The 24,886-nt window shown below is 51.1% G+C and overlaps 1 protein-coding gene across 4 annotated transcripts in view; it reads right to left on the bottom strand.

Annotated features, from left to right (window-relative positions):
- Positions 1-2,874: 2,874 nt before the first annotated feature.
- MAP2K5 (mitogen-activated protein kinase kinase 5) overlaps positions 2,875-24,886 on the bottom strand; it is a 257,796-nt gene continuing 235,784 nt past the window's right edge. For 2 of the 4 annotated variants that reach the window (XM_046008023.1, XM_046008025.1), the window contains one exon: positions 2,875-3,310. In XM_046008023.1, coding sequence (XP_045863979.1) covers positions 3,206-3,310 — 105 coding nt within the window. In that variant the 3' untranslated portion in view covers positions 2,875-3,205. Of the gene's footprint in view, positions 3,311-12,516; positions 12,599-18,815; positions 18,861-24,886 lie in introns of those variants that run through there. The other 2 variants (XR_006818657.1, XM_046008026.1) reach the window with 2 other exon arrangements.

The raw sequence follows: 24,886 nt of genomic DNA, 5'->3' as shown, positions 1-24,886 counted from the left end.
CATGGGGTCCATGAGTGAGTGGGCTCCAGCGTTCTAAACCCTAGTTGGGAACAAAATTGTGTCCGTGCACATGGGTGCACGAGTGTCTGGGGCAAAGTGTGCTACTTTTGTGGGCCGCTCACGGGGGTAGCCCCTGCTCCAGAACGCCAGGGCTGGGAGAAGCTGCAGGACTCCGTGACATGAGCGCCTGCATCTACTGATGAGGAAACTGATGCCCAGATGGACACGTGCCCAGTCAGAGGTCGACCCAGAAGCCAGGCTGGGGCTTCAGTGCGCCCCCTGGAGCAGTGTCTCCCAGTACCACTGGGGGGCGCTCTGCCTGTGTGTCCTGGGGGCTGGTCCCAGAGCAGATCCCTGGACTCCATTCCCAGGGATACTGACACATTCATCTTTGCACACCAGTATGTGTGTGCAATTCCGTGCTAGCCAGAGGACGGGGATCATGTGTGCTCATTCACACGCACGTATGTATGCTCGGGGAGCCAACTCCTGCAGCTGTGGTTAAGGGCGGGTTCGGAGTTCCAAACCACGCTTTGCTCCTTACTCACTGGGAGACCTCGGGTCACGACTCTTGGCCGCTCTGTGCTTCAGTTCATCCATTTGTAAAACGGTAAGATTACCACTACCACCTACTTCATGGCATTGCCGTGAAGATGAGAGTCGAGGAAGCAAGCCCTCAGCACGGGGCTGGCCTGGAATGTCTGCTCGTTTTCTCTACCTCCCCTGGCTTGGGACCTGGGGATGACAGACTTGCCAGGTGCACCTTCTTGAAGCAAGGGTAAGCGTTAAGTCTGGGTGGTGGCTGGTTCACATTCTTGGGTGGGCAGACCTCCCTGGGGAGGCCCCGAGCATTCCCCACTCCCTGAGTGCCTCTTCTTCAGGAGGTCCACACTCCGTGCTCCTTGCAGGCCTCCCTGCCTGGAGCCCTGACTCGGGGAGCAGAAGCCGTGATGGCCTGGGCCTCATCCAATTCTGTGACTTTCCTAGCCCCAGGCAACAGCAGGTGCTCAGTAAGAAGACGAGCGCTCTGTTTGAGGCCAAGGGGCAGCTGGGAACCCGTACCACCTTGAAAAGTGTTATTAAAGTTGGAGGACTCCGATCCTGCAGGAGAACACAGAATGATGCCTGGGCAACAGACTGAGCACAGGCTGGGAGTCACAGCCCTCCTCCCACACCAGCCATTCAGCCAACAAACATTTACTAGGCACCTGCTAGGCCGGGCTCTGTTCTTGGCACGGAGGTACCATGTGAAGAAAACAGACCAGCATCTCCGCCCTTGTGGAGAGTGTACATAGGGGACCGGAAGTGAGAAGACAGAAGGCAAGTTGTGAAAGTAGTGTTTTGTCACACAGTAGCAAATGCAGTAGGGACAATGTGTAGCCAGAGGGAACGTGAGTCCCAAGGAGGCGTGGAGGGCTGCAATTTGAAACAGAGTGGTCAGGCCAGAACTCACTGAGATGCCGTCTGAATACAGATCCGCTCCCAGACCGAGTACAAAGGCCTGCGTTAGTTGGCATGACCCCAGCTGCCAGTTACGTATCGACAGAATCATCGTGTTCTGGCTCAATGAGCTGCATTCCTCCACGTGGTGACTCAAGGATTCAGGCTCCCTTCATCTGGGGCTCAGCCTTCCCCGGCCTCCACAGCCAGGAGAGGAGAGAAACAGGAGTGGAGAAGGCACACCTGCACCTTACGCTTCTTGGCCTGGAAGCGACGGACCACCTGCTCTCTCCTCCATTGACAGGTGCTAGTCCCATGGCCCCCTTCAGTGCAAGGGGGACTGGGAGATGTCCTCCTGGGCCGGGCAGTGACTTCCCAGCAACTGCACTTCATGACGGAGGGAGTGTGAACCTCCCGGGGTTGGCTAGATGTGTCTGCTGTGGCCCTGCGTGGGCAGTGTGCCTGGCTGTTCAAGGATCCGTGAGGACGCCACGTAGCTAGAGGGAGTTGGGGGTGATGGGAGTTGGGGTCAGAAATCAAGGCAGAATGGCTCACACAGGCCATTGTGGGGTCTTCGGCTTGTCGCTAGAGGTTCTGAGCAGGAGAGGACCATGACCCACCGGGTTTTAGCTGGCTCCCTGTAGCGGCCGTGTAAGAAGACAGGAGTGTGGAATCAATATGAAGGTAGACAGGTCTTCGAGGTGGGCTAGATGTGGGTGTGAGGGAGAAAGGAGTCAAGGCTCCGTGCTGCTAGTACGTTAGCTTGAGCGCCGGGAGGATCTCCATCTCCGCCACTTACTGAGATGGGAGAGCGGTGGTGTCAGGAGTTTGCTTTTGGATATGTGGAGATGGCCCTTAGACCCGCAAGTGCAAACCCAAGCCTCTGGAAGCCTCAGTTCCTCACCTGTAAAATGGGCGTGACCACGCTTACCTGGCAGGATGACCGGAGGGTGGCTCTGAATGGCCCGAGTTGAGTGAGGTTTGCAGGGTGTGGGGCCAAAGGCAGTGACCCCTGCTGTGGAGGAGCTGGAGGTGCGGTGTGGGAGCGGGAGCGGGGAGAAGGGCCTCAGAACTGCTCCGCGCCTTTTTCCAACTCCTCGCCCGCTGCCCCGGGGCAGCTCACTGGGTCAGAGTGGCGGTGGGGACAGACAAATGCCGGTCCAGCGAGGAGCATACAACAGGCGTCCTGAGGCCCCAGATCTACTGCCGGCTCAGCTACTCTGTGCCGCGGGACTTGGTTCGGGGACCTGCGTGCTTCGATCTTCTGTCAGGCAGGCTGGGCTGGGGGCCTCATCATAGCACTTCTGGAAGCGCCGGGGGGCTTGCAGGTGTCTGGGGAAGGGGCAGCTCGACACTGCCAACTATCCTTGCTGAGGCGAGGCCCCCCCCACCCCCCCACCCCCACCAGGGACAGACAGTCAAGAAGCAGTAATACTTTTATTCCCGTCAGTGATGCTGACGGGGCCTGACCCTTTACAAAGAAAATGTTAGGAAAAAAGAGGGGCATGGGCCCGAAGTCTCCGTTCTCGATACCCTCAGCCCTCAGCCCACCCCCCTGTCAGTGCCTCCAGACCAGAGCAGGCAAGGGCTGGCCACTCCGGAGGGCTCCCTGGGCTAGGCCATCTGCCAGCAGAGTCAAAGGTGAGAGCGGGGAAGCCGGGCCCAGCAGAGCTCTTCCAGGGCAGACGGCGAACAGAAAGGGGGCACGATGGGTGGGTTGTCCCCTTGGTGACCAGTCCTGGGCTGTCTGTGCCCCTCTGCGGCATCACGGGGGCCCCTGCTGGCTCCGCCTCTCCTCCAGCGCCCTGCACACCCACATGGACACCACGGTGGCGTTTCCGTCATTGAACTGCATGATGAACGGGTGGCCCTGTGTGGGGGGAGGGGAAGAGAGGCTGTGACACACAGTCCCCGGACTCTGCACTTCATTACGCTTGCCAAGGCCTGTTCTCGGCCTGGACCTCCTTTCTTCTCCCCCACCAGCCCTGCAAGAGAAGGACACCATCAACCCATTTCACAGCTAGCTTGACTGAGGCCAGTGGAGGGGCAGCACTTGCTGCATAGCTCAGATTCCGCCCGGTGCTCCACCACCACGTCCTGAGAGTCCACCAGCCTGAAAGCTGCCTGTGGGGGAGGGCCCGTGCTGTCTCCACACTGCCAGGCTCCTCCGCACCCCGCACCACTCCAACAGCGGACCAGTGAATGCCTGGCCCCTGGGTTGCCAGCGCCCCAGTCCAGGGACTGCCCACAGATCAGAGAATCATCTCCTCCGCGGCTACATCTCTCCCTTCCGGTGTTCTTCTATGTCTAATGCTCTCTGAGGAAGTCCCCACGTCCAAATGGAGGGAAGGCAAACGTAGCAGGGGCAGGAGGGATGCGCTGGTGGGTGCAGATCCCCTCTGGTTCCTGGTGACCAGGTGGGGGCTGGACTTCGGAAGGGCCATGACTGTCTCTATGTGGCCTGTGTCGGGCTCTAAATTACTTAGTCCATAAGGCAGGCCCAGTTCTATTTAGCCAGTCCCCTCCCCCGCGGTCCTGGGGAATCAAGATTCACATTCACAAATCTTAGGGCTTCCTGGGAGTTCTCAGGGAAGGTCAGAAAAAAGCAGGGGCAGTCAGTCACCCTGACCACAGGTCAAAAGTGAAAGGGAAACTGAAAAGCATTCTCTTCCCTCCTCCTTACCAAGCAGCTTCTCTGCTAAGAAACACACACCTGAAAGCTTCTTCCTTTACCAAAAATGTAGCCGGAGATTCAGGGACCGCAGTGGGCTTGTGTAGGGGGTGTGGGAGGGCTCCCTGCTTCCCTCCCCCCCACCTCCTCTCCTGCCCCTGCAGCCTTCCAGCTCCAGCTTCCCTGAACCCTCAGCTTTCTTCTTTTTTTTAAAGATCTATTTTTTTTTTTTTTTATTTGAGAGAGAAGAGAGAGCAAGCATGCAGAGAGGGAGAAGAATCTTCTAGCAGACCCCCTGCTGAGTGCGGACACAGGGCTTGATCCCACGATCCAAGAGATCAGGACCTGAGCCAAAGCCGAAAGTCGGATGCTCAGCGTACTGAGGCCCACCAGCACCAGTGCACCTCCGGCATGTACACGGGGGAGAACTGCTTTCCGAGCCCTTATCGGGCTCCTTCTCTCTTCCCCACTGGTGGGAGCTGGGCTCCCAGCACTGCTTTCCCCATATGCCCCAGTCTTGACCAGCCCCTCTGGGGAATAGCCAGCCACAGGCCACCTGCTTGCAGCTCCAAGCTGCCTCAAAATTAGCTCATCACATGGCAGGAGGGATGCGGGCCCAGGGCTCATATGCCCTGGGTGCCCAGATCCCAGGCTCTGCAGGAGCGGCCTAAGACCAGGCCAGGGGAGGCAATGAGGCTGCTTGGTCAGACCTGATGTGTCTCTGGAGATAGGAAGGAAAGCCACCCAGGCTTCTTTACCCTGGACTCCTGCTGCGTCCCCTTACCTGGCTTTCCCAGTTCAGGTAAGGAAAGCCATTTTCCGAAGCACCCGGAATGGTCTAGCTCAAAGCCGTACAGAACACCGGACGAGGGCAGGGGGCTTGGCTTAGGGGGTGCCAAGGGCACTCAGCCCAGTGCAGTGACTCACCGAGGCCGCCACGGAGCTAGGCCTGGAGCCCACCTGGGCACTTCCTGGGATCTGCTCATCGCCTTCTACGGGGGCTCCCAACACACGTGCGGGACTACTGGGGGGAGCAGGTGCCCCTCGCAGACTGCCGCTGGGTAAGGGGACTTGGAAGCCAGGTGGGGTTGGTGTCCTGCAGGCAGCTGGGCTGGGGCTGGAGCAGGAGAGGCCCCGGAGGGCTCCTATCTTGACTCCCACATGCAGTTCTCCCCCGTGTACATGCCTACCCTACACCTGCCTCCCTAATCGCTACCTAACTACCTACCTCCCTCCTCAAGTCTCAGTGCGCACACTGCCTTTCCAGGAGGCTCAGGAGAGGTGACCTTGCGCCCTTGTGAAGAACAAAGGGAGAAGCTGTGCTCAGAAGCTGATGGGCCCCTCCCCCCAAGCCTGGGGTAGCACAGTGTCACTTTCCCAGAATGCCCGGTGACTTTGGGGCCCATATGCTGCATCTCTGTTATCATCTGTTCGGGAACAAGCAGAGCGGAACTGCAGGAGGGGAGAGTGGAGGCATTCCTCCAGTTATGGGAAGGCTGATGGCTGCACGTCAGGGAGGGCACTGTGCCCAAGTGCCCTGGGAGGCGCGAGGAGGGGAGGGCCGCCATCCACTGCTCTGGTGGAGATTCTGCCCCTTTCCCGCCCTCCTTGGCTGGGAGGTTCTCCTGTCCTGCGCGTCCCTGATGCTGTACACCCGCCTGAAGGGAGGGACCTGGACGGGTGGTCTTGTCCCCAGCTACTGTTGACAGGCTCTGGAGAGAGGGGTGGGGGAATCACAGAGGGACGCAGAGAGGGGCCAGAGACAGACATGGGAGGGAGACCCCAGCCTCCCTAGGGAGCAGGCCTGTGAGCTGTGAATTTGGGAGCTGGTGGTGGTGAGGCACAGCGAGGAAGCCAGCGAGCAAGGAGGGAGAGCACAGAGAGAAGCGGAGCAGAGCAGCAGTGGGCCCCCGGGGCCATGATCCCCGGGTCTGGCAGCAGCTCAGCCTGCAGGGCCCATGAGCACCTCACAGTCTGGGCGACAGGCACCAAGTTAGAGGCAGGCACTAGAATCTCCACTTTACACACGAGGAAACGCAGACCGCTGGCTCATGGCCGACCCGCCTAGGCTCCCAGGGCTGGGCCTGGATCACAGGTGTCTGAAACCCAAGACCACTGCCCAGGGCTCTCTCAGGCTGACCAGGAGTGGACAGAAGTGGCAGAGTCAATAAACAGATCACACTTCCCCTCACCTTTATTTCTGCCCCGTGATTCAGACCCTCCTGGACAGCGGCGACACCGAGGCTGCCAGCCGACACTGCCCCAGGTCCTGACCTCAGTCGGCGCCGTGCCCTGGACACACTGGGAGAATGCCCGCCTGTCATGGTGGCAGGTGACTCTCCCTCGACGCTCCCTAGCCCCGTCGGCCTGTGTGGGAAGCAGGGCACGCATACCTTCATGCCATTTTATAGAAGAGAACGTTGAGCCCCAACGGAGGGAAGCGACTGGTTAATAGTGCTGGGGTCGAACTCAAGTCTCCTGATTTCTAGGCTGGTGCATTCTCAGGGCCGGACTGTTGTCCCCTGTGACCCTGGCGGGTGTGTCCCCGCTTCTTCTCTAGGACACAGCGACATTCCTCCAGCCCTGACACGCACAATGCAGGAACTCCTCACGAGTGTAATAAGCAAACAAAACCTGACAGACGACTCTAGAGAAAGCAGGAGAATCCCTCAGCCACTCTGAGGTGCCTGGATTCCCAGAGGCTCCAGAAGGCCCAAGCAGATGCGGGCACAGCCAGATGCCGGAGACGGACGGAAACTATACCCTACAGAACGCTAGCGCTAAGTCCAGTGCCATGGAGGGCCGCTGTGTGCCGGGCGCCTGCCGAGGGCTTTGTCCTCATTTTCCCGCGGAATCCCCACACTCACTCTGGAGGCGCACACAGCCATGCGTGTCCACCTGCCAGATGAGGAAACACTCGGGGCCCTGTCCAGGGTCGTCGGAGCAAGGGGCCAGGCTGGACACCAACGCGGGGCTTCTGACTCCAAATGCTCTCCCACACCGGCAACCAGAGAGCTGACTTTGCAGGCCTCTCTTGGGTTCTCCATGAGGCCCTGGAGGGTTCGTGCCTCCTGCAGCACTTGGGGGAAGTGCCCGTCCGGTCCCATGGAGAGGAATCCAGACATGGGCAAACCCTCGTAGCCCCAATCACACTGCACGGAACTGGGGGGGCGGGTTGTGTGTGTGTGCCTTGCTCCGCCTGCAGCGACACCCACAAGCAGCTTGTCGGGAGCATCTCACCCCTCACCTCCCCACCCCCCGTGGCTGCCCCAGGTACGGGTGACTCTGCCCTCCCGCCAGAAAGCGTGTCAGCAGCCACTCCGCCGAGGCTGGCGGGCATGCGCGGTGCTGGGGCTGCTGCCGATCTCGCTGGCCTCCCAGGCAGTGGGAGCCACTCTCATTTCCTGCATTCTCTCCGGGCCAGTTGCAACAATTAAACCGGCGAGGGTTGACGTATTATGGTCCACAAACTTCGCCACAGAAGGTGGAGACATAATGAAGGGAAGAGGATGGGATTGCAAGAGGTAGGACGGCTCCAAAAGTGGGACGCGGGGGAGCGCACGAGGGACAAGTCCATGGCCACCGAAGACGGCCGCCGTCACCTAGTGTGGCCACGGCCACGTGGGGCTGAGCAGCGGACCGTGCTGGCACAGGGAAGGGCCCTCGTGGAAACTAAGAACTCATGGGTGGGGGAAGTGTAGTTCTCCGTCTCCTTTATCTGGGCAAAGTGACCGGGGGTTCGCTAGAGCGGGTCTCTCTGCCTCTGCAGTATTGTCCCTAATTTTTTCCCATCTATTTCATCGTGACGAGATGCCTTCCTGACCGACCGCAGAGCACTCCCGAGTCCCTCCGTGTAGGCAGTGCTCTACCCTCTGCCGGCGGGGACAGGGAGGTGGGGGGTTAGTGTGCCCACCGCCTGCTGCAGTGCTAAGAGCTGCCCAAGGCTCAGGGGTCTGGAGACTTTCTTCCCAAATGGGAATTGACCTGCGTGGGGTCTGCACACTTCCTTCTCTTGCATAACTTCCTCAAGAACATCATGCATGTGAATCATTAATCATCTGCAGACATACCTGCCGAGCCGGCACACAGTAGGCCCTCAATTAGTAGCCGGCCTGCGGCAGGACAAAGCCATCTGCATACTCTGTGTGTCAGCACTTGCCATGCGCTGTACAGCTGCTGGACATTTGCACGGGGCCTTGAACCCTCCCAGCACCCCCATTTACAGACGAAAGGAACTGAGGTGCCAAGCAATGCGACAAGAGCTAGAAAGCGGCAGATGCAGGGTTTGAATCCAAGGCTCTTTTTTGTCCTGGAGGACACTGAGCACTTTGCTTTCTGAGGTCAGGCACAGTGAGTTCTAAATGTCTACTTCCGGGGCACCTGGGTGGCTCAGTTAAGCATCTGACTCTTGACTTCAGCTCAGGTCATGATCTCAGGATTGTGGGATGGAGCCCCGTGTTGGACTCCGTGCTCAGGGAGGTCTGCTTGAGATTCCCTCCCTCTGCCCCTCCACCCACTTGCAAGCATGGTCTCTGTCTTTCTAAAATAAATACATCTTTAAAAAAATAAATTTCTACTTTTTAAAGATTTTATCTATTTATTTGTCAGAGAGAAAGAGCAAGCGAGCACAAGCAGGGGGAGCAGCAGACAGAAGGAGAAGCAGGCTCTCTGTTGAGCAGGGAGCCTCATGTGGGGCTCGATCCCAGGACCCTGGGATCATGACCTCAGCTGAAATCAAGAGCTGGATGCTTACCTGACTGAGTCAGCCAGGTGCCCCTCAATAAGTGATTTTTTTTTTTTTTAAGATTTTATTTATTTGAGAGACAGAGATCACAAGTAGTCAGAGAGGCAGGCAGAGAGAGAAGAGGAAGCAGGCTCCTTGCTGAGCAGAGAGCCCAATGAGGGGCTTGATCCCAGGACACCGGGATCATGACCTGAGTTGAAGGCAGAGGCTTTAACCCACTGAGCCACCCAGGTGTCCCAACAAGTGATTTTTAACTGGTAACTGCAATTAGAGTGACAAAAAAGGCGTATCTGTGTCCTACCTTGTTCAAAGTCCTATGTGTTAGGCAGTTCTAGTCAAATGATTTAATAATCAGCAACTCTGAGTATTTTTATCTCCATCTGACAGATGAGGAAACTAAAGCACAGAAAGGTTGAGGAAGTAGCCCAAGGCCGTGGAGCTTGAATGCCGTGTTGTCTCCAGAGCCTGAGCCCTCCGCCGTTGTGTTGTCCCTGGCATGAGTGCCGGGGCTGGAGACGGCAGCCTCCACCCTGCAGGACAGCCTGCCCCCAGAGCAGAGGTGGATGGTCTAGCTGAGAACCCCTGCTTCTCCATTCCCTCTCCCTGGGCCCAGTCTCTAGAGAAGCAGGAAAACTACACGTCTAGTGCCTGGAAACCTTCCAGGGCTACAGACACTGACTGGACTCTGAAGAACAATCAGAAACAGGCTGTTCAACAGCTGACTATACCCCAAACCTCTGCTCTCCCTCTATGGGGCCTTTTTCGTCATGTCTCCTCATAGAAGATGCCGTCTCCCCCAGATAGAACTGTGCACACGCCCTCTTGTTGACCTCTCCAGAAGCCTTCTCTTATTCTGCCATGTGTTACCACCATTTGAACCTACTGTTACCCTAACGTTAGACTAGAAACCACTTGAGGGCAGGGCAGAGCTAATCACTTAGGAGCCACCAAGGCCATTAGTTGGACTCACTGGTAAGTTATGGCATTTCCCCAGGGGCCTGCTGCCAGGCTGAGAAGCACCACAAGCTGGGGCGGGCAGGCCTAGTGAGAAGTCTTGAAGCGCTGAGGAGGCTCTAGGCTCTGGTGGGGGGTCCTCTCTGGACCACAGGATGAGCCCAGGTCACCAGGCACTGCTCTCCCACGGAGGAGGGAGCCGCATGGGAGAGAACTCCAAGGACCTGGGCGCCCGCTGAAGCAAGCAAGCCAAGCCAGGTTGCATTTTAGCCAAGTGGGAAACAAGTGAGAGTCCAACAGGCTGCTCGCACGAGCTGGTGGGGCAGTCCTGTGATTAGGTGATGCCCGTAAGGGGTGACCCGAGAGGTTGAAGGGTCCCCAGTGTCAACGCTCTGCCCACCACTTCGCGTTTCCTTGCTGGGTCTGCGAGCCTTGCCGGAAGGCTCTCCGCACGTCCCCTGTAGGACTGCAGCCCTCGTGGTGGGGCTGGCACTTCCGTTCCTACTCAGCACTAACGGAGGAGTGGCAGGGCCCGACGGGACTGCAGAGACGGGCGGAAACGCAGGGTGCAAGGTGTGTGAGGGCTTCCACATGTTTGATTCAAGTTGTCAAGAAATATTTTAACTGTAGGTGTAAAAACCTAATTAAAAATGACTGTACATACTCATCTGCTTAACTCAATGTGCTCCACTGAGTACCGACCGGCAAGCGTTACCCTGCACGGTGATATGAACCTATTTTTTGCAGCTCTTGGAGCAAAGTCAGTCCTGCTTGTCAGATCTGTGCATGTTACTGGACTTCTTCTCTGTGGGGGGACAGCCAGGAGGGCTGTTCTGGTGCACTGGCCATTTGAAAGAACTCAGGGCTGCGATGTGCGCTCACACCGTAAGGACAAAGAACAACGGTGAGTGCGACGCGGGAGACAGGTGCACCGAGCCTGAGAAGTCCGTCTGCCCGGCGGCTGCCCCACAATGGCCAGCAAGGGCGCTGAGGGTCAAGGCTGCTCTGAGTTTCTGATGGTGTCCATTCCAGCAGGCTCTGCGTCCCTCTTGTCTGACCTACGGATTCACCGTAAGCAGCTCATGTAAACAGTTGCTAGTTACTGTCAGTGACTAAACTCTGAAAACAGAAGTTTTCTGCTATTCCCTTTGTAAAGCTTCTATATGCGTTTAACAGATGCCTGAGCTGGGCCGGCACTGGGAAGAGTCAGGAGTTCCTTGACTCTGTGCTACTGAAGACAACAGCAGAGGGAAGCTGACCGCTCACGGAGATACCATTGTAACTCCTGCTTAGGAGCCCAGCTCTTGGATTCTGTGTCCTTCAAGAGAGGGCTCACCAATGACTTTACAAAGAAGTGTCCACAATGAATACTAATACATTGATGCTAAAAAAACAAAACACCCTTCTTTCCTATCTTAATAGTGTTACGTAATAGAGAACATTCTGCGGCTACAGGTTCAAAACTACCAACTGAATCCCTGCTTACCTAGGAGGTCAGTCCAATCAGGGAGCAATCTGACTTATAAAAGGACGCACAGATGCCCTGTGTCTGCTAGCCTGCTGACAAGTGGCAGGGCAGCGGGCAGCCTTTATAATATTAATTACATGACATAAGAAGTCATAATCACCCCTGGGGTCAACTCTGCCTTTCAGGCCCGGTGTGCCAGGCTGGTCACCAGGCGGAGCTGGGGAAGGAGGTGGCTGGAGGGGAGTCCCCACAAATGGGGACAGAGCAGGGAGGAGCCGAGTCCCCTCCGTGAAAATCCTTCTCTCCGTCCCTGTATAGGATAATGCAAGGAGCCCTGGACAGAGTCAGCAAACCCTCCTGGTGCTATCCTGGAGTGATGGTTTGGGAAGGGCCATGACAGTCTCACTGCAAAGGGCAGACTACTCCCCGGGGGACCTCCATTCCCCAGGCTGCATCGCTCTTTGTGCAAGGACTTCTGTTGTTACTGCACTCCTGAGCTGTGCCCCCAGGGAGGAAGAGTGCAGCAGGGGAAGGAAGGATGGAACGGGATGGAGCGGGGTGAGCTCAGGGGCCTCCTGCCCACAGGGAGGGCGCATTCCGGCCTGCCCTCTGCTGAGGGGTCTGAGGTTGCTCACCCCTGGGAACCGGTAAATTCCCAGCAAGGCAATGCGGGCCACAAGGTAAGTGCGTCCTTTAGGTCTTTGTAGAAGTAAAGTTGATCCTTGCTTTCCATCATTTCCCGAGTCCTGTTTCTCAGCTGGTTTTGAACATAGGGATAGGGTTTGCTAGCCTCCTCAGTCCACCAAATACGGCTGCACTCTCTTCCTCTCGGGGAGGGGGTTGTAAGGACCAAACGAGATCACCGGTCCACAGACTTGGCGTCTCAGACACAGGTGGGCAGTGGGGGGGGGTCCTTACTCCTCCGCATAGAATACTCTGGGGGTGCAGCAGTAAGACGAGGGGGTGAGCCTTGTCTCTGTGCAGCTACCGTGGAACCTGCCTTATCTACCTAGCTTGGCTTTCTAGAATGTCCTTTCTCGGCCTCTGATTTCTAAAGCTCTTCCCTGGCTGGGGGTAGAGGGGGCCCCTTCTGGCCTTTCATTTTCTTTTAAGACCTTGGAAACAGTTTGCAGCTGTGACACGCCATTTCAATCAACCTTCCTGAGTTTATTCTTCACCACTGCTACAGAAATAGATGTTTCTCCCCAAATATTCAATTATTAGCAGCAAATTGCTTACCTCTAGCCATCCTAGCCCGTATACAGGCATCTAAGGGGGTCAAGGAGCTCTCCACCTTTCATCTGAGCAGATCTATGTGTTCCTACACAGAGTAATTGGTCAGCAAATGGCCCATCAAGAGAACAAGATATTTCCCGAGGTCCCTGCGAGTCATCCTAGAGCTTGTGCAGTATGGTGCAGGGAGGGGGCACAAGGGGACTTCGGAGGGCCACAGTGAAGGGGCTACACATGCGGGATGCCAGCACTCACGAGTCTGGCCACAGGAAGCTGCTCCACGTGAGTGGGAGAATGGTGTCTCTCGCCCATTTTGGGTGGAGGCTGTGGTGGATGCCCGGCAGGGAACTCAGATGGCACCGTGGACAATGTGGGCTCCCAAGGCAGTCTTGGGTGGACAGATGCCCAAAGGAGTTGGGATTAGGGGGTGCCAGAGGCAGAATGGGGGTCTTGCTTCAATAATGCTGAGGACTCTTGCCTGACAGGCTGACTCTGCAGCATGTCCAAGTAGTGAATATGGGGCCATTTACTGATGTCTAGATGGTCAAGGTCTGTCTTGTGGGGTGACGGCTGTATGGTGGTGGAGATTTAAAGATGCAATGCTCAGAAGGATGGATTTTCTCTCTGGCCCTCTTGTTTTTTTGTCTGTTGGTTGGTTGGTTTTTTTTCCCCTTACCTCTGAAGCTATGATGTTTGAGCTTGGAGACCTTTGCTTTACATGTGCATGTGCTCATGTGTGTGGGTATACGTGTGGGTGTAGGAAAGGCAGGGGGTAGGCAACAAGAACCGGCATGATTTCTGGCACACAGTGGGAGCTCTGTACATTTGTTGAACACAGCAGAATGGAGTGACTCTGACAGTGAGTCAATGAAGAGATGATGAGAGACTAAGACAGCTTAAGAGCCTTCCTTCTACGTGGCCTTCTATGTGGCCCTCGCCATGATAGATAAAATGGAACAGTTTTAAAAACCATGGCTGAACTGAAAGAAAGACAATCCATAAGGGTTACCAAGGAAGATGGAGCTGAAAACCAGAATAACTGAGTGGAAGTCTTGTGGTTTTACAGGGGTTACTGGTTCTAGGAATGTAGTTCTAGAAAGAATGAAGAACTAAGCAGAAACAGGAGACAAGGTTCCCCAGGGAGCTGACCCTGAGACCCTGAACAAAGCTTTAACTACAGAAGGGATAAGCTATGAAAGGCTAACCATCAGCAAAGGGGACTGTAAGTGGCCCTGAGGGGGGCTGCCCAAGCAATAAAAAATGGGGCAGAGCCCTGTGCAGTTTGGGACCCGGTGCACTACCTCTGTAGTTTGAGAACCCCAGACTGAAAAACTGATACAATGTTGGTTACTCTGGAATGTCTGTCAGAAGCATACCAAAAACCCTTCTGGGGCAATCCTTCTGAAATTTAACCATTTCCATAGTGATAAACCTCACTCAGTATGAGCTTACAGTAAAAACTCCCAAACTTGTGAGGATATAATTCGCCATGGACAAGAATGAGCAGACAAGATACACACAGGAAGACGAGAGTTCTCAGAACTGATAATTGAAAAATAATTGGGAGGGAAAATGTAAAAAAGTGTGCATTTGAAAAGATTAAAAATGTTCAAGAACGTAATGTATTAAGAAAAGAATACGATATGATGAAAAAGAGAACAGAAAGATCTGAAAAAGAATCTAATGTTAACTTATAGAAAATAAAACAGGGAGGGTGCCTGGCTGGCTCAGTTGGTTGAGCAACTGCCTTCAGCTCAGGTCAATGACTCCAGGGTCCTGGGATGGAGCTCCACATCGGGCTCCCCGCTCAGCAGACAGCCTGTTTCTCCCTCTCCCTCTGCTTGCTGCTCTGCCTACTTGTGCTCTCTACCTCTCTCTGTCAAATAAATAAAATCTTAAAAGAAAAGAAGTCACTGGAAAAAAAGAAAAGAAAAGAAAACAAAACAAAACAAAAGAAACTTCACGGATGAGCCAGACAGCTGAAGAGAGACTTAAAGTAAGCTACAACGAATGGCCTAAGAAGATCATCCAGAGCACAGTACAGAGAGAGAAAAATTTTCTTTTAATGTGAAAGAGAAAGGCCCAGAAGAAAGACCCAGACAAGACTGAACATGTGGGGGTGGGTGATATCCAGAGACAAGAGTTGAGGATTTTGAGAGCTGATGAAAGAGTGAATTCCCAGAATAAAGAATCACAATGATCTCCAAATAGAATAAATATAATGAAATCTACACCAGACACATTGTAGGGAGAGTGTGGAACACCAGGGACAGAGACGTATTGCCTACAGAGGGAGGTGCAGATTCTCACCGGCAAGAATGGAAGCCAGAGGACAACAGAATCTCTTCAAGATCCCAAGAGAGACAGTCAGCCTACACCTCTAACCTGATCCGATTAAACTGATGATCAAGAATTACCACAAAGCAAAGATAATCCTAAACAAAAGCTCAATGGTCCTGCCCCCACAGCCACTCCCCGGCAGAACTCTTTCTTGAGGAAGCACAATGCAACAGCGACAAGGAATAAACAACTGGTACGCCCACGGAAAAATCTAAACAAGCACTAATTATGTATAAAATGACGGTGACAGTAAGGACTGATTCCGAGGATCTGAAAACAAGGTGATGATGAAATCCTGGACTGTGAGGACATGCAAGGAGGGACAGAGGAGATGGCCCGCAGGGTCCTTACGTCTCGGGGGAGAAGGGCTACAGCAGAGAGTGCTGGCTGCCTCTCGGTAACCCTTCTCTCTTCCTCCTTACTGACACAAATCCTGATTCTAGGGAGGAACACTGTTATCCAGCAGAGCAACTGTACCCCCTGCCTCCCTTGCAGCTAGTTTTGGCCCATGTGAGAATATACGCTGTGGGCCAATGTCCTGAACACAAGGGCAAGCTTTTCTACTGCTTTTTCTCACTGCGGCTGGCTGGGGCTCAAATGCCCCTAGGCTGGTAAAATGGAAGGAGGTGCTGCATTAGTCCGACACCCTACTTAAAGAAGGTACCCTTGTGGCCTTCTTTAAGCTGCTGTTTGCCTTTTTTTTTTTTTAACTCTTTTTTTTTAAGATTTTATTTATTTGATATATAGAGAGAGATCACAAGTAGGCAGAGAGGCAAGCAGAGAGAGAGGGGGAAGCAGGCTCCCCGCCGAGAAGAGAGCCCGATGTGGGGCTCGATCCCAGGACCCTGAGATCATGACCTGAGCCGAAGGCAGAGGCTTAACCCACTGAGCCACCCAGGCGCCCCTGCTGTTTGCCTTTTGATCATATGTGATTTAAATGAATTCTACCTAATATGAAGGCAAGACATAGACCCTAAGGCTGCATATTGTTTGGGAGAGTACATTTATTGACTAACCTTAGGCTTTGCTAAGTTAGATAAAAAATTTAGGGATAATCCATGAGAGGCTAGAAACAGAATATAATTCCTACACCAATAGAAAGAATAAAAGGGAAAGGGAAAAAAATGAACCCAAAAGAATAGAGAAAGAAGAAGTTAAAAAAAAAAGTATTGTAGAGAGCACAAAATAGGATAATAGAAAAATATTCAAGTATACCAACAAGCAATAAATATAAGTGATTAAGCTAATCAATTAAAAAAACACTGGATGAAATTTAAAACACCAACCACAAAATGCAGAGATTCATTTACAAGAACACAGAAACGGTAAGAGCAAAGGGAAAGTAAAACACACAGCAGACAAATATGAACCAAACACAGCAGAGGTTTATTAACAGCAGACAAAAAGATCACAGCAATATATTTGAGACCGAGGGCATTCACGTACAGGTAAAGGACACACCTTGAAATGAAGATAGAGTCTTTTGGCACAGCAAACACTTACAGACAGAACTGTAAGGAGAAACTGACAAAACCACACTACTAACGAGGAAGATTTGAACACAGTCCTCTTAATGACTGAGAGACAGAAAGCGCGTAGAAAATTAGGCCACAAAATATTTGGGTCACACGATTGACAAGTTTGATCTACAGGCTGTAAAGAGGACACTGCACTCAGCAGTGAGAGTACACACGCACAAAGAGAACACAGGGAGAAAAGTCAACCACGTAATGAAGGAACTTCAACAAATACAGATTTGGACCAACCATGTACGCTGACCAAGATGCATGAAAGGCGGGTAACAATCAAAAGATAGCAAAACACCTGAGTGTTTGCAAATAAAAAAAAATACTTCTAAACAATCCATGGGCCAAAAAGGAAATCCTAATTGAAATTAGAAGTTACTTAGAACTGAGTGACATAAAAATACTACATATCAGTATTTATGGGGTACAGTTAAAAAATATTGAAAAGGTAATTTACAGCATTATATGGGTATTCTGGGGTGGGGAAGATTGGAAATTTTTCAACAGAATATAACCAAATTGTAAACAGAACAAAAAATAAATCCAAAGAAAACATAAGATTGAAAGTAAAGGGATTAGATAGAAAGGTATCAAAGAAATGGTCAATTCAATAAAATACTGGTCCTTTAAAAAATTATTAAAGCAGACGAATCTCTGGCAAAACTGATAAAGACAAAGTATGCATCACTAGGAATGAAAATAGGATACATAACCGCAAGTCCAGAAAACAAAATAACGTTATTCCATATGAATTCATGAGGCCAACATATTTGAAAATGCAGAGTGACGACTACAGCAGACAGAGTGGGGTCGGGGGGGATACGGACAGATATATGGTGGGGCCAGTGGGAAGGGTGGCAAGGGTGGTGACCGGGAGGTCCCAAGGCCCCTGACGAAACATCAGGTGAGCCCCGGGTCCTGAGCCCTGGTACGCCACTTTCAACTTTTAAAAGAACTTCCTATTCCGTTGTCTCATCTTATTTCAAGAAGCATCCAATTAAGCAAGGACTGATACTCCTTAAAATCCATCTTGGTGGGTACCTGGGTGGCTCAGTGGGTTAAAACCTCTGCCTTCCGCTCAGGTTGTGATCCCAGGGTCCTAGGATCAAGCCCCACATCAGGCTCTCTGCTCAACAGGGAGCCTGCTTCCCCGGCTCCTCTGCCTGCCTCTCTGCCTACTTGTGATCTCTGTCTGTCAAATAAATAAATAAAATCTTAAAAAAAAATCCATTTCCTGGGGTGCCTGGGTGGCTCAGTGGGTTAAGCCGCTGCCTTCGGCTCAGGTCATGATCTCAGGGTCCTGGGATCGGGTCCCCATCGGGCTCTCTGCTCAGCAGGGAGCCTGCTTCCCTCTCTCTGCCTGCCTCTCTGTCTACTTGTGATCTCTCTCTGTCAAATAAATAAATAAAATCTTAAAAAAAAAAATCCATCTTGGTAATAGTTTTTCTAGTTGGGATAAGGAACTGGGGTACCGGGGCGTCTTCAGCAGAGGTCATGATCCCAGGGTTCCTAGAATCGAGCGTGGTGTCAGGCTCCATGCTCGGTGGTGAGTCTACTTCTCCCTCTCCCTCTGCACACACATCCCCTTGCCGGAATGTGTGCTTGCTTCTCTCTCTCTCTCTCTCAAATAACTAACTAAATAAATAAGATCTTAAAGAAAAAGGGGAGTGATAAACAACCCTTTGCATGAACACTGAAACTAGTTTTATTTGATGCTATCAAATCAACAAAATACACAGAGGAAAGAAAATTGCTAAAGACACTGGCTATCAAAATTTTGGGTACATAACTAACTGAAGTGCCATCTTTTTTTGTTTTGTTTTTTTACTGTTTTCAGCTGTGATGCCCCCAAGTTCACTGGGCCTCACTCAATTCATTGGGTTACTATTGGGGTGAGTGTGGGGGAACCCAGGGGACTGGCTGGGGCAACTCTTTTGGAAAATTTGACGAGCTTAACAAAGGCCAACACTGTCAGGCCTAGTCTACAAAATACAGGATTGAAAATGACCAGTTACAAAAAAAAAAAAAGAAAGAAAGAAAGAAAATGACCAGTTACTCTAGCGTTTCTGCTATCAGCAACCAACGTTTTCCATTGGAAACCACCCCTCTTCTTCTTTTTCAAAGGATCGCCACAAAAAAGGAGCAAGCCACTTGAAAATTCTGATCATTCTGTGTCCCAGCAGCAAACAAAAGTCATCAATAGAACCCATTTCTAGCCTTGAGCAATATTTTCTAAAACAAAACACAAAGAACCTGTGGTACTCAACTATTCTGTTATTGATTTACTGTGGTTTGCAAGGTAATGTTGAAGAAAATTAAATGTATGGAAGCCTGAAGTGCGTTTTCCGTGGCAGTGAACGGTGTGGCCTGTGCTTTCTGAGGCTGTGTGGTTGGTCATGCGCACGATGAATGACCAAGGGAGCACACTTCATCTGCTTACAAATAAGCTGGCCGCCTTTACAGCAGAGCCGTATGAAGCCAAGTCTGTTTTCACCGGGAAGAGGGACAAAGTTACTTCGTTGCAAGATTGCTTCTCCTCGTATTTGTGCTCTAGTTTTCAATCAAATCCAGTATAGATGTGGGGAAAACTTCTAGTTACCTGACTCTAGATCTGGTTTTTCGAGCACTTCCTTTGGTAAAGTCATGGCTTACTCGGTCCCTTCAGAAAATAAGAAAATTTCGACACGTTGACGTCTACCCTAATTACTGATTCAAGAGCAAAGTGGTCATATTGTTTCGGACACAGACACGGACACGCCACATTACCTAGAGGTGTACTGCTACTTAGACAAACCGCCTGTTTCCAACTCTGGGAGCACCTGACCCATCAACAGGTCACTACAATTTGACACCCGTATTTAAGACGAAGAATCTGGAAGTTCAGCTGAAATTCGATCACTTCTAGCTAGTCACTCGAGCCTTTATTCAAGCCGATTTTCTCGTATTGCAGACTTCGCGCTAACAAGCTTAGTATCTGGTTTCCCAATATAAAGCCCAAAAGAAATAGTCAAAGGGTAGAGGAAGAGGTGAGGGGCCAAGGGTTGGAGGGAAGACCGAGGACAGGCATAAGAAGTGCCATCGACAAACAGCACAAAAACAACAAGAACAGAAAGCGAGCTTGGGACAGTCGGGGCAGGGACAACGGCCTCACACGCGGTAGTATCAGGAGACACTGGTACAGCAGAACACAGCAAACGGACGATGCTCACAATGACAACCTAAAGACATTCTTTTAAAAAGCTAAATCCTGGGGTGCCTGGGTGGCTCAGTCGGTTCGGTGACTGCCTTTGGCTCAGGTCCTGATCCTGGAGTCCCAGGATCGAGTCCCACACTGGGCTCCCAGCTCCATGGGGAGTCGGCTTCTCCCTCTGACCTTCTCCCCTCTCCTGCTCTCTCTCTCAGATAAATTAAAAAAAAAAAAAAAAAAAAAAGCTAAATCCTGATGTACCTATCTGTTTAAGAGGATAAGGAAGAAAAGAAAGAAAAATTCTTCTCTGTAATCTTTTTTTTTAAAAAAGATTTTATTTGTTCATTTGACAGACAGAGATCACAAGTAGGCAGAGAGGCAGACAGAGAGAGAGAGGGGGGGGAAGCAGGCTCCCCGCCGAGCAGAGAGCCCGATGCGGGGCTCGATCCCAGGACCCTGGGATTATGATCCGAGTCGAAGGCAGAGGCTTTAACCCACTGAGCCACCCAGGCGCCCCTGTGTAATCTACTTTTTTAACGTTTTGATTTTACAAAGAATAAGCTTCCATTATCTGGATAGTTTCCTTATATGGAGCAGCTCATTCACCAACAGAAGGCGCAGAGCTGCCCTCCCAGCTTTCGAACGTCAATGTTAAACATGGCAAAGCTCTCACCCTGCCCAGAGCCTCTCTACAGCACCGTGCAATGTCACGCGGCAGACAAGCCCTCAGATCATCTGAATTCAGTGAAGACATATGGGGCCACTCAGGGCCCAAGTTTATCTCCACTTCCTTAGCAGAGAGTTTGATTACTTCTAAGATTTATGGTCAAAGTGGAAGGAAAAAAGAAATACTTCACAAGAGCAGATTTATAACCTCATCTTTTCTTTTTTTTTAATAACATTAGGGATGACATCTTATGACAGAATCTTGGAATGACGGCTGAGCAACTTGGAAACTCAGTGGGAAGTTTTATATTTTGGGGGTTCAGAGCATTTTGTTCTTAGAAAGGTCAGGTAGGAAAGGACCAGGGAAATGAGCCAGGGAGATGGTCAGAGAGTGAGTGTCAGCTGATTTAATTTTCTGTGTCAACTCTGAAAATTAGATAAACAATGACAAACCAGGCTTTTTAAATGAACTTGTCAGTTCTGGTTTTCTTGATACATGGTAACATTTTTCAAGTCCTGGTAGTCCTAAAGACAGATTTAACCCCTGAGAGGTTTAGGTGGAAGTGTTCTGAAGTCTGCACATCTGAAAACAAAAGGTTCAGTCCAACTCTGTAACCCTCGAAAGAAAAACTAATTATCTTTGAAACTTAAAAACTCTTCTCCTAACAATTAAGGGGACTTCGCTACAGCCAAAAGGTTTAGCCTTTTCTGGACAGTCTCAGCAACTCTGGGGTTTTTTTTCTCCTTTCCATCATCTTCTTGGCTCCCCAGATCAGTTCAGCCCATTCAACATGGTCCCTTGATCTTTCGACTACTGTTCTAGAAGATACTGAAATCTTGAGCTGGTACTTGTTCTCCTCTTGCTAACCGAGGGGTGGGAGCACAGACACTGCCCCTGCTCCCCTCCTTTCCTGCTCTGCTGCCATGAGGATGTGGGATAAAATAACTTACTTATTGTAAGTCTACATTTCTGTGGCGACACATTCCCTCGTGGTGAGGGGGGAGACAGCATCAAGGACTTTTAATAGCTGCCCTTATTGGCTCTGCTATAAGGATATTTATTCAAAGATAACCCAGTTTGAAGATGTTGATTTGGAGAGAGAAATATGGTTACTTACAGATAGCAGCATTTGAGTGGGATTTTTCATTCCACAAAGTGCTTTCAAGCTCAGGATCTAAATTCCAATGTCACGACCACCCCCAGGAAGTGGCTGGATGGCATCACTATTACTACCTCCAAACTGTGGGTTCAAAAACTAGGTTCAGAGTAAGTGACTGAGTTAAGGTAGAGGGGGGATTTGAACCAGACGGTCTGCACCAAAGCCTGTGCCTTTTGTCAGAATATGGTATACCAGCAACATAATCAGGACCGTGGTGAGCTCTGAGCCCGGGCCAGGCACTGGTCGGCTGCTCTCACGTGTGTCACCACATGCCACCTCCCGCTGAAGTGGATGCCAGCCTGTTTATGAACGAGGACGACGGAGCTCTGAGCCAGCCTGTTTATGAATGAGGACGACGGAGCTCCGAGGCAGTAAGGACTGCGGGGTAGCTGAAGTCTCACGGCTGGCCTGACCCCAGGTGCTGGATGTCCCGTGTCCCTCTTTCCCCACACCCTACAGCTGGCAGAATCTGTCCTTCCCCTGCCCAACAGAGCACAGACACCACGGTTTGCCCTGGATCAAAGTATGAAGTTGGTGATTTTTAGCCCTCTAATATCAGTCTTGGCCTCATCCCTAAATCGGATGTCCTTTTCTTTTCTGATGTAGAAAAGGGTCCCGAGTTCAAAATCGCCTTTGTTACCAGCTCACTGCTGAGAAGAAAATCACTGGATTCAACCAACTCACAGGAAGGTGAGGGGAATGGGCAAGAGCACGGGGACTGTGTGTGTTTGAAGAGAGGGCGCTCTCCCAGCACGAATGCCATCTCTGACCTCTCAGGGGGCCCGCGCGCTGGTGTGAGGGGCTCCGTCTGTGGCCGCACGTCATTGACCTGTGGCTCCTGGGGGCCGGGAGCTCTCCTTTTCTGCATTGCGGCTGTCCCCCCAGCTCTGTGAACTTTGTCTTCTGCCAAATAGGGAAAAGAGCAACAGCCTCGCGGGGAGGTTGAGTGTTAGTCACAATTATCAATGACCGAATCGTGGCTGTACTTATCATACCTCCTTTCTAAGGAGATTTTTTCATAACACCTAATGTATGTTTACTGCTAAGAATGGAAGACACTGGACTAGCTCTCCTGACGGCGGTGCACCCTGTGGGTAGATGGGCAATAGAGAAGTAGGGAGAATTAGGGACCTTGCCAATTCTCCAGGAAGGACCCTGTATTGAGGGCCCTCGAAGCTCATCGAGCAGCCCCTCCCCTGAGCCTCAGGCCTCCAGCCCCGACTCACTCCTTCATTTAAACCAAGAACGAGCAGACTTCCCTGGGTTCAGAATTCCGTGTAACTAAAACACAAAATAGAAAAGAGGCATCCCAACTGTTGCATTCGCGCACAGCCTATAGACAAGATGGTAGTGCCCTCAGACAGCATTTCAAATACAGTTTATTAGTGTGTGATATGAAAAGGGTATTTTTATTGCATGATATAATGCAATGGGACCTTGGGCGCTCTGTGGAAAGACCTCACACTCAGAAGTGTAATGAACCCGTAGTCCCAAAAACATTATACTGTACATTAACCTATCATTAATGGCACATTAGGGCTGGGGGCATTGCACGCTTGCTGGTCAGGGCTCCATCAGGACAGTGGTGAGAAAACCACACAGTCTTCCCAGGCTTAAAACAAATAGAGAAAATAAATATTCCTGATGTCTACAGGCAGCATTAAAGGAAGTTCAATCCCAGCTCTGCCCTGTAATTTCCAAGCCTGCTTTTCTAGGAGAGCAAGACACACAACTAAACAAAAGAAGGAAACGGCCCTCTTGCTATTTACCCCTAGCTATTGGCTATGCAACCTCCGAGCTGGCTTGGCAAGGCCGCGATCAGATGGGCCCTTTTGTTAGCATAAAAGCTGCCCAAAGGACAGCTTGGATCCTGGATCCTTGGCCCGGGATCCCAGACCAGAGAGGCAGAAGGGGCCGTGGAGGTGGTATGTCTACCTCCCTTGCTTCCTAGATGGGGCGGTCAAGGCTCAAAAACACAACAAGGGAACAGAAAGAGGAGCAAAGTATGTGAAACACAGCACAAACGGCAACAAATGCAAGGAAAAAGTGTTCAACTGCCTACTTAATAAAACAATGCACATTAAAACGACTATCCCTGATTGGACTGGCACTGATTCAAGTCTGGTAATTCAGCATCAGAAGAGGGGAGCTCGCAGTTCCATATCCGGTATACAAAATGCGTACAGAGATGGTTGCCCATCTGAAGAGCAAAGATCTGGAAATGGTCCAGAAGTTCTATGATAGAGGTTCTATGATAAATATTATATGGTACATTCATATTATGGGTTACCATGTAGCCATTAAAAAGAACGAGGTAGACTTTTATAGGGTCTGGAAAGATTCTAAAGATATAGTAAGTGAAAATGCAAGGTGCAGAACAGTAACCACAGAAACCACCGTGAACAGCAGAACACCCTGGAGAGGGGGCTGGGGGCGTGGGAGGGGCTGGGAGAGCACGAACTTCTTACACATATCTTCCAGTGCTACTGGAAATTATAACCATGATTTAAAAACAAGTTTCAGAAAAGAAATGACAAGGGCAGGAGCAAACATCTTCGGGAACATCTTTTCCAACTCCTATGCTATCTGCTTTACGTGCTTCACCTTGTCTGGATTTGCGCAAAAACAGAAACAGTGAGTTAGTCACTATGACCTTCCCCTTCCACAAAGTGGGGCTTGAAGCCTCAAGGGGTGAAATAATTTATTCAAGGTGACTCTTTTCATCTACCTTCAATAACAAAACAGAGTATTTGTAAAAGGAGAAATTCGCCCAAACTCTGAGGCAGCCCGCAGTCACCTTCCTGAGCTGGGACAGTTTGCCTAACTCAGGGGTGATCAGGACGTGGCGGAGAAGGCAAGGAGAAGAGGCTGCTCACTTTGGCAGAGGTCCAGTCAAATTTCTGGAAATATCTTATCTCCACACCATAAAGGGGGGTGTCCTTTATGTGTCCAAGTAAATAACGCCAGGCAGCCAGGGCTCAAACACATGAAGGGAAGTATTTCCCTAATTAAACATGAATCAACTTCAAAGGAAACCCAGTTGCTGTTCCACGGGGAGGCAGCGGCCTCAGACCAGCAGAGTGGCAAGGTGACAGTCAGGGCCTGGAAGTCTCTGGGCAGCCCCACAACTTAGGACTGTCTGTCTCCCCACTGTTCCAGAAAGTTTGCTCTGTTTTCTCATCCCTCCATCCTTCCCAATAACAGCCTTGTGATTTTCGGATAACCGACTTTGCAGTAATATTTTAAAATGCTAGATTTTATCTGTCCTGGGGTCTGCCAGCACATGCTGTAATTAAAATGTTGATTAGTAAACAGTTTAAATATATGACAGACAATGCAGTTAAAGCCTACAGTTAGGTCAATATGTGATTTAGATTTGCCATTTAAAAAATCTCATTTAAATTTTGCATACATTAATCACTACCATACTTCAAGGTTCTGATATCCACCTGACTACAATATTAAAATAAAACTTGCTGCCCCAGGGAAATCCTACT

Source organism: Meles meles, chromosome 6 (assembly GCF_922984935.1).
Source record: "Meles meles chromosome 6, mMelMel3.1 paternal haplotype, whole genome shotgun sequence".
Taxonomy (NCBI): Eukaryota; Metazoa; Chordata; class Mammalia; order Carnivora; family Mustelidae; genus Meles; species Meles meles.
The sequence above is the reverse complement of the archived record's forward strand: the minus strand, read 5'-3'. Positions and strand labels throughout refer to the sequence as shown.